Raw genomic sequence first — 16,369 nt, forward strand, 5'->3', positions numbered from 1 at the left:
TGAGTGGGGGGATTCTGTTTTTCTCGTCTGTGAGTGAGCAGGTTATACTGTGTGTTGGAAAAAAATGTTGTGGTATCAAATGTGTTATTGAATATGTTAGACTTTCAGTGCTACAGTGTGAGTCTGATCTCTGTGATATTGTGATCCTGGGTCTTTTAGAATACCTATAATCCTGGGCATGTTTAAGCACCTCAGAGACACTATTCCTCCTGGTGTTTTGGGAATGGGTGAGGACACAGGTCTGCTCTGGTACTATTTTGGACAAGAAAGAAACCCTGCCTCTGGTTGGATTGGGGTCTCTTTGTTCCTTGATCCTGGGTAAACCAGTTACTCAGGGTACTTGGGCACATATTGTGGACTCCTCACTTGTGATTCTGGCTGTATTAGTGTACCTGGGTGATGAACTTCCTCTGGGTGATGTGGGAACGAGTGCAGGACAAGGACTCATGATCTGCTTAAGACACAAGTTCAGAACTGAAGGCCCACCTCAAACATATTAAACCAGAATTCCTCTCATCCAAAAGAATTGCAGGGACAAAGAGTGAAGCAGACAATGAAGAAAAGGCCATTCGGTGTCTACCCTATCTATAGATCTATCCCATGTGTAAAAGACAAACCCAGACAGTATTACTGATATCAAAGTACACTTAATGAGAGAAGCCTGATACAGCTGTCACCTGAGATGCTCTGCCAGATCCTGCCCAATACAGCTATATATGTAAAGCATCCAAACCTCAGATTGAACATGGGGATCCCAATGAAGATTTTAGGACGAGGACTGTACTAACTGAAGGGGATTTTCAGACTCATAGGAAGAACACCAAGATCAAATAAATAGGCATCCAAAACTCCCAGATAATAAATAATAAACCAAAGCATACACATGGTGGGAGCCATGGCTCCAGCTGAATATGTAGCGAGAATTGCCATATAAGGAATCACTGGGAGGGGGACTCTGCATTCTTGGTGGCTCACTGACTCATCTTATGGGGATTCGAGGACACTTAGTTGGGAGTGGGTGGGTGGGCAGGGGAATTCAAAGGGTATAGTGAGTTTGTGGAGAAGAAACTGGAAAGAGGGATAACATTTGAAATGTAAAGAAATAAAATAGCCAATAAAAATTCAGACTCATCTAGATATTTCTCCATGCATTGGTTTAATTAAAGATGTTAGCTTCTTCTGACTTATAACCGTTTTGATGTGGAATAAATATACAGAGTTTTCAGACAATGCATTAGGTAAGTAGGCTCCCTTACTTCTACACACAATGGACAAAAATTAATAACCCTATTCAAAACTGTCTTAATTGCTGAAAATATACATATAATGGTGAATATGGACTCTATATCTTGCTAACACAATTTGGCTATCTGGACAAAACAAAGGATTCTATCCACAAAAGACAAGACAATTAGTAACACTTTACATATCCATGCTGTCTTCAAAATTTTTCTTTTACCCTCTCAAACTGTCTTGGTTCATTGAAAGGCACATTACTCAGAACTCTTCATTGTCAGAAATAATCACTTCCAACATAAGAGTCTTTTAAGCAACCTCTTGATTCATATAACTCAGACTACTTCCAACTTTCTCTACTACATATCTTAGATAACAACATGCCTAACCTTCCTTTAACACAGGACAGTATTCATTACTTATGTAAAATATTTCATTTTAATACTGAACATTTTCTATCCTTTCACAAAATTTTCCGGAATTTCACCCCAGCATATAATATATGCCAGCAAGCTAAACCCACCTTCATTATATAACCTCCCTGTTTCCTACTTTCTAAGTTATAGAGGTCTGAAATTTTAAGGGACTAAAACTACAGGTCAAGATGATATGAGTGTGTAAAAGCTTAGTTATAAAAATCTGTAAATATATGTTATAAAATTCTAATGACCTGTTTTAAGGTCTGTATCTATCAATGCTTAAATAAGTTGTGAGGGTTTGAAAAACTGATTTAAGGTATAGTCTGAGGAAGCAATTCATGGTATATGAAAAGATGCTTGAGATTTCTACCCTTTGTGGTATTGACCATTTTGTTCAGACTTCTATTGTCTCAAAGACATGAACCTACCACAATTTCTAGAATAAAAGTTTAACATGAATTATAAACTATAATCTTTGTTTATCAACTTAAAGAATACTTTAGAAGCTTTGGGAATTCAACTTAAATCTAACTCTCATGGGTAAAATAGAGTGCACATAAGTCTGTGGGTCAATGACCATACTAAATTTCCCTACCTTTTTACTTCTGAGGATGGGATCACTCCCTGTGTGCCTGTTGGTCTTCTCATTTCCCTGGTTCTGTCCCTTGTTTCCTGGTCTTGAGACACCCCTTGCCCAGCTACTAGAACTATGTTCAGAAAGAATTAAATATATACCAGAGAGAAAAATTTTCTTGAAATCTCTTTAACATTGTCTTATGTCCCTAGTTTGTCTATCTCAGCAGAAAAAACAAACAAACAAACAAAACAGAAAAACATACAAATGCTCCAACAACTTACCTACCTCAGATTTTCTCTGACAATCTTCTGTGCACCCTAGTCAGCTGCAAAGGAGCTAGATCCAGATGATCCAGCTTCACAAACTGTTACAGTGTACAATGCATATCCCAAATGGAAGCTACTAAACTGATATAACAGAAAAATATGGACTCTGAAACCAAAAATAAAGAATAACATGTGAGATAATTCAGATGATTTCGCTACCATCTATGACCAGCAGAAAAGGAGCGACAACATAGTGTTCTTCTCAAAGCAGTTTATTCAGGAACTTTACAGCATGCTAGTGAAAACCTTTCTGTCTCCTTTCTGTCTCTCTTTCTGTTTCTGTTTCTCTTTTTCTCATTTTCTCTTTCTCCTCTCCTTTCCCAAGTGCAGTCCCTTTTATCCTCTCTTAACTACACCTTCTCAGTCCATGTTGCAGGGCTGCAGTCCACAGGTCTGAGTCATCTGACCTGATCTCATGTCATGAGTGCACCTGCACAGCTTGCACGGTGGGAGTGGCTAATATTGGGGGCAGGAGGAAGTCAGGTGCTAGTCACAAGACTAGGTTGGAGTCCCAAGCATCATCTAGGGACTGCCACCACACCTGCTCTCCATATCTCCCCCTTCTGTATAATTTTGGTCGAGAGAATTTCTCTCCTAGGTTGCCCCCTGTGGCAGTGACCCTTACCTGTCTTTGGGAGATGAAGAACATTGGTTCAATCTATGTCTTAGGTTGAAGACACGCCCAGGGAGTCTTACCCATCACTGACTACTTCTCCAGCATGCCAAGCCACACTTGAGGAGACTGCCCAGTCTCCACCACTGCAAAAGCTTGTATCATTAAGGCTTGAGTACTGCGCTGTTGAAATTGTATACAGCACATGCACCAGAATGCCAGGATGCTCATAAGGACCAAGCAAAGGGCTTATCCAGCTAGTCTGGCCCGTACTTTCAGCCTTGAGGCAGCAGCAGTGATACAAAATCTCTTTTAGGCCTGAATAAGGTCATAGCTGAGGGGACCTGTACAGGCCAGGGAACAAACCGAGAAAAAGGATGTCTCAAATACCAGACCCATTCCAATGAAAGCATGCATTACTCCAACACCCTCTCAAATAGCATACTTAAAGCAGATAAATCTGTGCAAGTATCATTAACACCACACAAAAGCCATACATTAAAGAGATTGTTGGCAATTGCCTGAGCAGGACTTTGGTATGTCCAATTATATCCCGAAAATGATAATCATCAGAAAACATAACAATCTTGGAAACAATGATAGGAGCCCCCATCACAGATCTTCAGTCTTCACCACTGGCAGCATCAGCAACATCAGGCTCATCCACAGGGTCACTACCCCGCTCATCTTGGACCACTATGGTCAACCTCTCTGGGACCCACAGTGGCTGTCGATGTTCCTGATAAAATACAGAAACAGATCCTCTTACCCAAACCAATATCGGATAGGAACCCTGTCATTTTCCAGTCAGGACATCTTTCCACATAACCAGGCCTTTGGGAGAAACATAAGGATTGGCTTGACACTCACCAGCGACCCGCCCACACTTGTCTTCACTTAAAAAAAAATAAGGTTAAAAGAACAATAGCCAGTCTCTCCCTAGGGGAAGAGCCTGCAGATGCAATTCCCCCTTGTGTTTAACTACACACTCTTTGAGGGTGCAGTGATCATGCTCAATGATTCCTTGTCCTTGAGGATTATAGGGCAATCTGTGAGTTACTTGAATGTGCATAATTTTGCAGAAGGACACAAAAGAAGCAGAAGTATAGGCAGGTCCATTATCTGTTTATAATTTTTTGGACTGCACCCAGGTACTCCATGCTTCAAAGCAATGTGCAATTACATGACATGCCTTTTTCCCTGTATGACAAGATGCAAAAATAATCCCAGAAGCTGTATCAACACAAACATGGAGATACTTTAATTTTCCAAATTCTGGGACATAATTGACATCCATTTGCCAGAGGTTTATAGGGTGCAACCCACGTGGGTTAACCCCAAACCCAATCTGGGGTAGCATAGGGGCACACTTCTGACACTCTTTTACAATATCCCATGCCTCATTGCGCGTGATCTTAAAGTGTGAGGACAGGGTCTTGGAATTAACATGGAACTGTGAGTGAAATTCTTGAGCCAATGAAATAGGTGATGTATCGAAAAAAAATCAAGCAAGCCCTGGTGGCTTTATCTGCAATATCATTTCCCTCCACTAAAGCACTAGGTATGTTTGTATGGGGACCAATATGCTGTACAATATAGGTCAACGTTCTTTTCAAAATCAAGTCACGCAAGGTGACAACAAGATGTTCAATAGTAGATTTTGAATTGATTTTACCCACTACTTACAAGCAGAGCATCATGTTACCAACATACTGGCTATCAGAAATCAAGATAAAAGGGCTTAGAAACAATTTAAATACTTTAATAACAATCTGTAACTCAATAACTTTTGGTGATGCAGGTGGAAATTGTATGGTAACCGGAGAGGAACCTGCCACCATATATGTTCCTTGTCCTGTCTTGGAACCATCTGTAAAGATAAGTGGGGAATTTGGCAAAACATACTTTGAAGTGATGCAAGGAAAACCTACAGGATGAGTGGTAATCAACTGTAGGATAGGATCATTAGGAAAATGATTATCAAAGTTACCCTGAAAACTACACCTCAAAATTGCCCAATCATCTATTGAGGCTGATAAAACTCCCAACTGTTCTATGTTACAAGCAACTATGAAATCCTTAGATGGGATGTCAAGATACTGTAAGCATAGTTGAATGCCTAGCAAAGCCAATTGTGCCACTGAAGTGGGATAATTCTTTTGACCATTTTTTTCCTTGTGACATCTGCATAACTGCAGCTACTTGGCCTATATTAGTTTGCAGCCCTCCCAGGTCCCTGCACAACTTCATCCAGGCTTCTAACCCTTTGTTCTTATACTGGGTTATTGGTTGCCTACACTCCTTAGCACACTGTTCAAATATAAGCTGTTTCAGTAGAGGCATGGCAGTATCGGGATCTCCAAAAACACATCCCCCCACTTCCATCATCCTTGCCACAAATCTGAAAATGGCTCTGTGGGTCCTTGGAGAATCTTAGTCAGATTTCCACTTACTCTTCCTCTATTTGGGAGGGATTTCCAAGCTCTAGTGCCTAGGATTTTGACCTGATTGTCAGGATGCAAACTATGCCCTTCTGCTTCACCTGGGTCATAAGGAGGCAGAGTTAGTGGCCCCGGAGCCAACAGTTCAATCTGTACTTTCATTTTATCCAAACTGTTGGCTATACTCTCTAGATCATCTTCTGACATTTCTCCCTCACTAGACACTTCTGCCTCTGAATTCTGGGAGCGCTCTTCCCTAACCTGACTCAGAACCTCATTTCCTTTCTCCAGCTCCACACTACACCATTCCTCATCTCCTATACAGTTTTTCACCAATTTCAATACTGGCAGCACTCCTTTAGCTAGTACCCATTGCTCTTCAGCAAACCGCAAACCTTTCTTAATTTTTTCCAACTACACATTGTAAGATGTCCAAATATCAGGAACCAGGTATCTATCTGGTCCACTGCTTTTAAAAATTCTCTACAGTCTCCTGTTTTAGCCCGATTCCTTTTGCTTTTAGCAATACATCAGAGCTTGGACAACTGTCTGATCTGATGGTTCTTTTTTCCCATAGTGCCAGGTGCAACTTGTCCCTATACCAGGAACTTTATCATCTCTAACCGAGAGCCTTCCTTGTCCCCTTTACCGGGGAGCTTTGTAGTCTCAAACCGAGAACCTTCCTCGTCCACTTTACCAGGGAGCTTTATAGTCTCAAACCAATAACCTTGATTGTTCCACTTACCTGGGAGATTACCGACTAGTCACCCTGACCAAGATGAGTTCTGAACGGGTCTCCATACAGGCTACCACTTGTCACTACAGTCTCTGACCAGAAGAAAAACAGCTATGACACAGCATTCTTCTCAAAGCAGTTTATTCAGGAACCTTACAGTATAAGTGAAAATCTTTCTGTCTCCTTTCTGTCTCTCTTTCTGTTTCTCTTTCTCTTTTTTTCTTTCTCCCCTCTGCTCCCAAGTGGAGTCTCTTTTATCCTCTCTCAACTCCACCTCCTCAGTCCATGTTGTGTGGTGCATTTCATAGGTCCGTGTCATCTGGCCTGATCTCATGTCATGTGTGCACCTGTGCAGCTTGCAAGGTGGGAGTGGCTAATATTGGGGGCAGGAGGAAGGCAGGTGCTAGTCACAAGACTATGTTGGAGTTCCAAGTATCATCTTGGGACTGTCGCCACACCTGCTCTTCAGAAGATGACAAGGAAAAACAGGAAGCCCTTGGTCATCTAGACTTCCTAAAACCTACAGAGCACGTTAAGGTCAGTCCACAGAATAAAACTTGTTTTACATCCAGGCTTCTTCCAACTGCCTGGATGCAGAGAATGCATGAAAAAAGCCTTCTATACACACATGTTGGAAGCATACTATTAGATAAATGACCTATAAAATGGGTCAGAGGTAACAATGGCCTAACACTTGATGAGCTCTTTCCTTATCTCATTAACTAACCTTACTCTTGAAAGCATATTTTCTATAGTAATAAAATGCTTATGTTTCTAAAAATGTGTACATGGTGTAGGCCTAGTGAAACAGGTTTAGTTTCATGGAATCTAAGCATGTTTTACCTGATAATGTAGGGGTTCGCACTCTGAAGGCTTGCAATTCCATTTTCTGTTCACCATTGCAAACAACCTGACTTTCTCTTTTCTTTGTCTCCTTTACCATCTTCTAGGCAGTTGCCAATATATATAACCTGCCTGATATTTTCCCCTCATACAATAATAAGATACACTTAATCCTGTACAGACTTGAGGCTCCAGAAATGGAAAAAGAGATTGTTGTGGGGGGTTTGAAAGGGAGAGGGAGAGTTTCCTCTCAATGTCAAAGGAGATGAGCTATGGAATAAAGGACTGTAGGAATAGGAACTACAATGGGGCAACATTCATAATGTAAATACATAAAATAATAAGTTTTTAAAACTTTGGCTTTGACAGACATTGGCTATATAGCTGTAGTCAACCCAATTATGATTTTTTTATTTGTATTTGAAAAACCAGTGGATGAGTTTTACCATTGAATCAAACACAGAAATATATAAAGATTTGGAGGGAGAACAAAGTAATTACAAGGAAGAGGGGACGGAGGGACCTGGGTAGAAAAAGGAACAGAGAAGTAAAGAGGGAAACATGCTCAGGTATTGGGTGTGGGAAATGGTACTGAAGGCCTGAGGTCAAGAATAAAGAATGGAAACAGGTAACATCATACATTAGAAGGTTGGGGTTACTCTCCAAAATGTACCAGAGAGGTGAGCGACTTTCGGGACCACTCAATGAAATGCCCAAAAATGGAGAAAAGTAATTTGTAGAGCTGACCTCCACTAGAATGACAGGGCATCAAGTAAGAGATGGGTTTGCCATCTCACATTCAGAATGCTGACTTATAATTGTTCCTGTCTGAAAGAACTGTGGGGAATAATAGAGAAGAACTTAAGGAAAAGGAGGTCCAGTGACAGGCCCAACGTGTGATCTTGCTCAAAGGAAGACCCCAAAGTCTGACTATATTACTGAGGCTAAGGGGTACTTTAAAATTGACCTATCATGCCTCCCTTTCAAAAAACTCAACAAGCAGTTGAAAAAGTAAAATGCAGATACTTGCATTCAATAAATGAACTTAAGCTGCTAACATCTATGTCTGAATTAGAAAAAAAAAAGCTGGTAAAGCTGAGGAGTAATACCAGCAGTTTCAATCTGGACCCAAAATCTCTTAGTCACTGGACCATCAACCAAGCTACATACACCAGATAATAAAAGCCCTCAACACATGCATAACAGAGCACTGCTGGGTCTGGGTTCAGTAACAGAAGATGCACCTAATCCTCAAGAGACTGGAGGCCACAGGGAGTTTAGGGTTTTATTGGGGTGGGGCATTCTCATGGAGACTAGGGCATTTGGAGAAGGTATGTGATGAGGAACAGTCATAGATTAGACTGAGAGGGGTATAAATCTGGAGTGTAAAAAAAAGTTTTCCATTATCAAAAGATACATACATACATACATGATTATGCTCAGTTTTAAAAATACTTTACAAAACTTACTGATAGTAAGATGAAATTTAGTGAATAATCCACTAAGACAATATATACATATTATTCAGAGGAGTACTGTAAAGAAAACCTAACAAACAAATCTAAGAGTTATGATCCTAATACAATATTTTTTCTACATACTTATATTACAGAAATATGAGAATGCAGTTGTGGAATATAATGGCATGTGGATATAAAAAGAGATTAATCTTTATCCTTTAACATTAAAAGCAAAACACTACAGACTATATTGCCACATAAAATGTTTTTGTGAATGCACTCTTAACCTCCTTGTTCCTCAAGCCATAGACTAGAGGGTTCAGCATAGGGATAATCATAGTGTAGAACACAGATGCAATTTTATCTATGTCCATGGAATGACTTGAGCTGGGCTGCAAGTACATGAATATGACAGTCCCATAGAAAATGGACACTGCAGTGAAGTGTGAGGCACAAGTGGATATAGCCTTTCGATGTCCAGCACTTGATTTCATTTTAAAGATTGTGATAAAAATGAATATGTAGGATGCCCAGATAACAAAGAGAGCAACAAATATATTAAAGCTCACTACATAAACAAGTACCATCTCATTGACATGTCTGTCAGAGCATGAGAGAACCATGACTGCTGGACCATCACAGAAGAAATGATGAACTACATTGGACCCACAGAAAGAAAGACTAAAAGTATCTCCAATGTGGATGGAGCCACTCAAGAAACCACAAACATAGGAAACTAGAGAAAGACTTATACATACATTGGTAGTCATAGTAGATGAATAATGTAGTGGCTTACACACTGCTGCATAGCGATCATAGGCCATTGAGGCTAACAGGTAATTTTCCACTGTAGCAAAGGCTCCAAAAAAGAACATCTGAGCAGCACAGTCTTTATACGAAATAATCTTGTCACCTATTAAGAGGCCAGCCATGACTGTGGGTGTAACTGCTGAGGAGTAACACAAATCAACCAAAGACAGGTTGCCTAGAAAAATATACATGGGCATGTGGAGACGAGAGTCCAAGACAATCAATATTATCATGAACAGATTTCCAACCAAAGTGATGGTGTAGATGAGGAGAAATGTCATGAAGAGGGGAAGCTGTAGGCCTGGGTCATTGGTGAGTCCCAGCAGGAGGAAATGTGTCACTTCTGTACTGTTCTTCATCAGTGTCATATTTAAATCAGTAGAATTTCCACAGTCATTCTGAATGATAAACATGATGATAAAGAAGTTGAATCAAAATAGAAAAGCATAAGTCTCTACATAAAACATAATTTACCAAGAGTTTGTACTTTGCAATTATTGAACATAGTTATTTACCCAAATCAAATTTGATGTAGTATTTGACAGAGGGTTACATATATTAAAATTTAAAATTATTAATAGATTGTCTATGTGATTTTAACATTTATAGTTCACCTATAGTATTGAAATTATTTAAGTATTTGATTTAAATGATTTATGAAATGTTTCCCAATTCTCTTCTGATATCAGCAGTAGCTCAAATGCTCAGTTTTTACATTCCAAAGACTTTCTTTGTTTGTTATTACTTTCATTTTAATCGAGTAAAATTTGACGTTTGAAAATTGAATCATTTATTCATAACAATCATGTATAAAATATTAGTTGGTTTTGGCCTAATGACCATATATAGCACATATTGATTCCCATGTCTCAAAGTCCAAATTGAAGTGTATTTAGATTGAAAATAGCTTAAGATACAATTACTTGTCTACCCTGGCAAAAGCTCAGGATTATTTGAGTTGTAGAGTTCTCTTTATATTTCATTCTTTTTTTACTTTATTTTAAAAAACAAAGAAAAATGTAAAAATTTTCAGCATTTTTGCATAAAAGAATAAAAATACATATTTTAAGGTTGGAATTAAGTATTTGTGGGTATATATACGTACACATATAAATATATGTACCAATAATATAAGAAAAAAGGCTATTAATTTGAGGGGATAGGAGAAAAAAGAAGGAATGTAGGGAGGAAAGGGGGATGTGATAGAGTTCTATTTTAATTAAATTTTTTTTTGTTGAACTTCACACAGTCTGTGAGTTGTTTCTGGGGTGTTCAGTGACAGCATATTATGTCTGTTATTTTGTGACTGGGTTATCTCACTTAGGATGATATTCTCTAGATGCATCCATTTTTTTTAGACTTTCCTTGTCATTGTTTCTGATAGCTGAGTAGTACGCCATTGTGTAAATATACCACAATATTTGTATCCATTCATCTACTGAAGGATATCTGGGTTCTTTCCAGCTTCTGGCTATTATAAGTAGAGATGCAATGAACATTGTGGTACATGTATCTTTGTTGTATGTTGGAGCTTTTCTGGGGAAAATGCCCAGAAGTGGAATAACTGGGTCTTCAGGAAGTACTATGTCCATTTTTCTGAGGAACTGCCAGACTGATTTCCAGAGTGGTTGTATCAGTTTACAACCCCACCAGCAATGGAAAAGTATTCCTCTTTCTCCACATCCTTTTCAGCATCTGTTGTCATCTGAGATTTGGGTCTTGGCTAATCTAACTGGTTAGAGGTGGAATCTCAGGGTTGTTTTGATTTGCATTTCTCTGATGGCTAAGGATGTTGAACACTTACTTAGATGTTTCTCAGTCATTCGAAATCCCTACTTTGAAAACTTTTTGTTTAAGTCTGTATTCAATTTTTAATAGGGTTGTTTAATTCTCTGGTGTCTAGCCTTTTGCGTTATTCGTATACCTTGGATATTAAGCCTCTATCTGATGTAGGGTTGATAAAGATGTTTTCCCACTTTGTTGGCTGCCATTTTGTTTTCTTGAAAGTTTCTTTAGTCTTACAGAAATTTGCAATCTCATTAAGTCCCATTTGTCAATCTTTGTCCTTGGAGCTTGAGCGACTGGTGTTCTGTTCAGGAAATTTTCTCCTGTGCCTATGAGTTCTAAGGTTTTCCCTACTTTTTCATCTAATAGTTACAGTGTACCTGGTTTAATGTGGAGATCTTTGATCCACTTACACTTGAGCTTTATACAAGGAGATAAGAAAGGGTCTATTTTCATTCTTTTGCATGCTGAGTGCCAGTTGGACCAACACCATTTGTTGAATAGGCTGTCTTTTTCCATTGAATGTTTACAGCTCCTTTGTCAAAAATCAGGTGACCATATACATGAGGGCTTATATCTGGATCTTCTATTCTATTCCATTTATCCATGTGTCTATTTCTATACCAGTGCCTTGCAGTTTTCAGCACAATTGCCTTGTAGTATAGCTTGATGTCAGGGATAGTGATTTCTACACTCATTTTCTTGTTGTTGAGGATAGATTTTGCTGTTCTGGGTCTTTTGTTATTCCAGATGAAGTTGCACATTGCTCTTTCCAATTCAATGAAAAACTGGGTTGGAATTTTAATAGGGATTGCATTGAATCTGTAGATTGCTTTTAGTAAGATGGCCATTTTTAAAATGTTTATCCTTCCAATCCATGAGCATGGGAGATCTTTCCATTTTCTGAGATCTTCCTCAATATACTTCTTTAGAATTTTGAAGTTCTTGTCATACAGGTCCTTCACTTGCTTAGTTAGAGTCACACCAAGGTATTTAATAGTTTTTGTGACTATTGTGAAGGGTATCTTTTCCCTATTTTATTTATTCACATGTTTATCCTTTGAATATAGGAAGACTACTGAATTGTTTGAATTAATTTTATGTTTAGTCACTTTGCTGAACTTGTTTATCAGCTTTAGGATTTCTCTGGTAGAAATTGTGGGGTCGCTTAAGTACACTATTATGTCCTCTGCAATTAGTGATATTTTTACTTTTTTCCTTTCTTATTTGTATCCCTTTGATTTACTTTTGCTCTCTAATTGCTTCAGCCAGGACTTCCAGTATTATGTTGAATATATAGGGGGAGAGTGATCAGTATATGTTCTTGTTATGATATTTTGTCAGGAGACATAGAGCCTTGGAATGTAGTGGTGCTTCCTCATGGTTTTATGACTTGGCTTTAGACCTATTTTCTTCATTTCTTTATATTTTTACATGACAAAATTTTAATATACATTTTTTAGAAATATTAGGGTGGCTTAATCTTTCTATGAATGCCTTCTCTTCCTCTGTATGCTTTCATGCATACAACTATCTGTGTTCCACCACTTTGAACATTCCACCTTTCATGGATCTAACTAAAAAACACAAAGCATTCTTCATCCCTGTGCTCCTTTTCTCTGCTACAAGCAGCTGCTAGAATTGCTGCATTTCTGAATTTGTGTTTCTCTCCAACACCAATGAAAATTTCCTCATACTTCTTTCTGAAATGATTTCTAAAGTATTTTATTATTCAGACTAATAGATGAACAGAAAATACTGAATTACTACATGAGGATTGTAGCATATCCAAAGACCAGTAGATAACCTATATGATGCAATTATAATTTGTAGACACAGTTTAGAGATAAAGGCAGATACATACTCAACTACTGTATATGTAAACCATTATTCCACTTACTACTTAAGATATGTTTGTCCTTAACTACCTTACTCTGAACAAATCTCTCTCTATATATATATTACTCTAAAAACACAAGAAGACAATATTGTGATGCCAAGAATTGCATGCTGACAGAAGACTGATATAACTGTCTCCTGAGAGGTTCTGACAGAGCCTGAGAAATACAGAGGTATATGCTCTCAGACAACCATTGTACTGAGAACAGGGTACACAATGGAGAAGTTAGAGAAACGATAAAAGAAGCTGAAGGGATTTGCAAACATATAGGAAAAACAACAATATTAACCAACAAGACCAACCTCCCCCAGAACTCCCTGGGACTAAACAAGCAACCAAAAAGTACATGCTGAAAGGTCATGTAGTAGAGCATGGCCTTTTTTTTTGTTTGACATCAATGGGATTAGTGGCCCTTGGTCCTGTGTAGGCATGATTCCCCAGTGTAGAGGAATGCCAGGACAGGAAGGCAGGAGGAAGTGGGTGGGAGGAGTAGCACCTTCATAGAATTAGGGAGAGTGGATATTGGATATGATGTTTCTCAATGGGAAAAAAAGAAAGGGAGCAACATTTAATTTTGGAAGGTAAATAAAAATTATTCCCAATTTTAAAAAAAAGGAAAATAATACTGTCTCTTGTTTTAAACAGTTTGACAACAATATAGTATAAGATTTTATTGTATTAATTAGGAGAAATGTATTAATATTAGTCAATCATGATAGAAGTAAAATAATTGAACATCTATATGTGTATATAAATATTGATTTAAAACAGAGAAGTGAATTCAGCTTGTTAACAATCTAGTCAATTCTGATTTTATAGTGAAGTTAATAATTTATCTGATCTTTGTATTGATCCTGTAAAATTACTGTTCTCCCACTGAAAATTCATTTTTTATTGTTTCTTACAATTTGTATTTATTTTCTGAACTTTTATTAACTTTAATACTTGCTATTCTTATGTATGTGTTTCTCGAAATATTCTTATTTTTTTTGTAACTAAAGTTTTTCTGCATAATCTTGATTGTTTTATTTTTCTTTTTTAATAAAAATAATTGTGATATAAAATTTTAAAAAAATGAAGCCAAGAAGACAATATAAAATACAGTAAAATTTGAGGGTTGAGTTTTTCTGTGAGTGTGAGCTTTCATTATACTTTTGGATAGGAGAGTTATCTAGTATTTTTACTAATTTGATTTATGTAGAGGAAAGAAAGGAGTGCTTTAATTTCAGGTGACATTGACCCTTTCACTGGCAGGTAGCCTTTTCTCCTGTAATAGCAACACTGAGTGTCTAAACCTTCCAGAGAGTTCCTATTTTTTTTATGAATATAGATAGATGCTGCTACTACATTTCATTTATTTTAATTTAATCTTCTTAAAATTCTTAATTTAAAAGCACCTTTAATTTGGACACATAGTACATTTTCTAGTTATGTTTTCTTTCATAGTGTCACATCATAGAAAAATTACTAAAACCAATATAAAGTTGACTAATTATAGGGATAAAATTCTCTTACAAATCTGTTACAAGAGAGTTCTATTTACCCAAATCATTTGATATGACAAGGTTTTCATAGATTAACAGTGTTTAAACTTTTAAAAACTGCTTGCTTAGAAAATGAGAAATGTAATTTACTTAGGCTAATCCTCACATGCTAGGATGAAGTTACGCTCCTGCCTCAGTATTAATAACAACTGCAAAAAACAGCATTTTTAACTGAGCCTTTGATAATATATATACTTCAAACAACATATTATTCTCTATAAAATTCATCTAAAATTCTAAAAATTTTAGGTAATAAACTATTATTATGACTATTTCCAGAAAATACTACAATTCACAGTTAAAAAGAAATTAATACATCAATATGTAAGCAGGGTATTATTAGTACTATTTCTGTTTTTAACTGCTGAAGAAATTGAATGTTAAAAATTTACCAGATCTACTAAATATTTAAAATATTTTAAAATAAAATTCACAGTATTTTAGGGCCTGAGTATTCATAAAACTCCACAATTTTCAAAATATGTACATGTAATGATCATCTCTGTGATTATATAGAAACCCTTTAAATATATATAAGAGCATGATGAAACTTTCATATTTTCTTGAAATTCCAAAAGAATTATCTTGTTTTCCTAGTTTTTTTGTAAGTTTCTTTGTTATCAGTAAAGGTATACAAATAGGAAATAGACAAAAATTACAGTGACTCAGACTGTTGTGCTTTTTGACCAATGGGTATGTTGTGTTAAGAGAATATGTGAAACCCTAAAATGGAACTTTTTGTATTCATAACATGTTTTGTTTTAAGAAACTTGTTCAATGATCCCTTCCAAGTTAACTCATGGTGATCTATAAAACTCACTGCCCATGATTATATAATACATAAAAAAGGGCAGGAATCTTGTGATTGACTTCTGAACTTTTCTTTTTTACTGGCTTCATAGAAGTATGGATTTTATTTATCTTTTTTATTAGATAATCTGTATTTACATTTGAGATGTTATTTCTTTTTTTAAAATTTGTTTTAATAAACAAAGTAAAAAAAAAAATTTAAAATTTTTGCATAAATGTATACAAATACAATTGTGTCAGTGTTTGGCTTTTTTTTTTCTTTTTTTTTTTTTTAAGGTTTGATACTCTGCATTAAAGTCTTACTAGTTACAATGAGCAAAAAGTACATGTAAAACATTTCTTAATTCTTCCTTCTTAAAGGTAGGGTCAATTTCTGGCCTTAGTAACCAAACAAAAACTAAAAGATTACATATCTTTTATAATTTATTTCTTTGACTTAAGAAAAAAAGACAGAAGTACATGTTATAATCCTAGTTGAAAGTCTCTTATTACAGACTTTACCTTTGCATGTTCTTCTTTAACAATTCAAGAAGAATAAGAGAAAAATCTTCTGCCAAGTGTTGGCCATGAAATGATAAAAATGAATGTCATTGAAATGTACAGATGAACTTTTCTGAGAAATGGCAGCACATATATTGTTATTTAAGATACTGTTGCATGAAGAAGTAGAACATATTGTAGACTTGGACTCCTCTGGAGATTTCTTTCATAGAAATACATTGAGCTCTTCATCTCCATTCTAGAATAAAAAGCAATTAAGACAGTTGGCACCAGTGTACCCATGGGAAGTTCTAATTGAACTCAGGGGGGTTATTCATGACAGTGGAATAATGAGGTCTGAAGGCTGGGCAACAAGGAAAAAGGATCTG

The 16,369-nt window shown here is 36.8% G+C and overlaps 1 protein-coding gene across 1 annotated transcript; it reads right to left on the reverse strand.

Annotated features, from left to right (window-relative positions):
* Window positions 1–8,896: 8,896 nt before the first annotated feature.
* Window positions 8,897–9,829, reverse strand: LOC308417542 (olfactory receptor 5B3-like; the record flags this gene model as incomplete). The annotated part of the gene is made up of 1 exon (XM_080912918.1): window positions 8,897–9,829. The coding sequence occupies one exon, from the start codon at window positions 9,827–9,829 to the stop codon at window positions 8,897–8,899; it is 933 nt and encodes a 310-aa protein (XP_080769044.1).
* Between the last annotated feature and the right edge of the window lie 6,540 nt (window positions 9,830–16,369).

Source organism: Micromys minutus (assembly GCF_963924665.1).
Source record: "Micromys minutus genome assembly, chromosome: 2".
Lineage (NCBI taxonomy): Eukaryota > Metazoa > Chordata > Mammalia > Rodentia > Muridae > Micromys > Micromys minutus.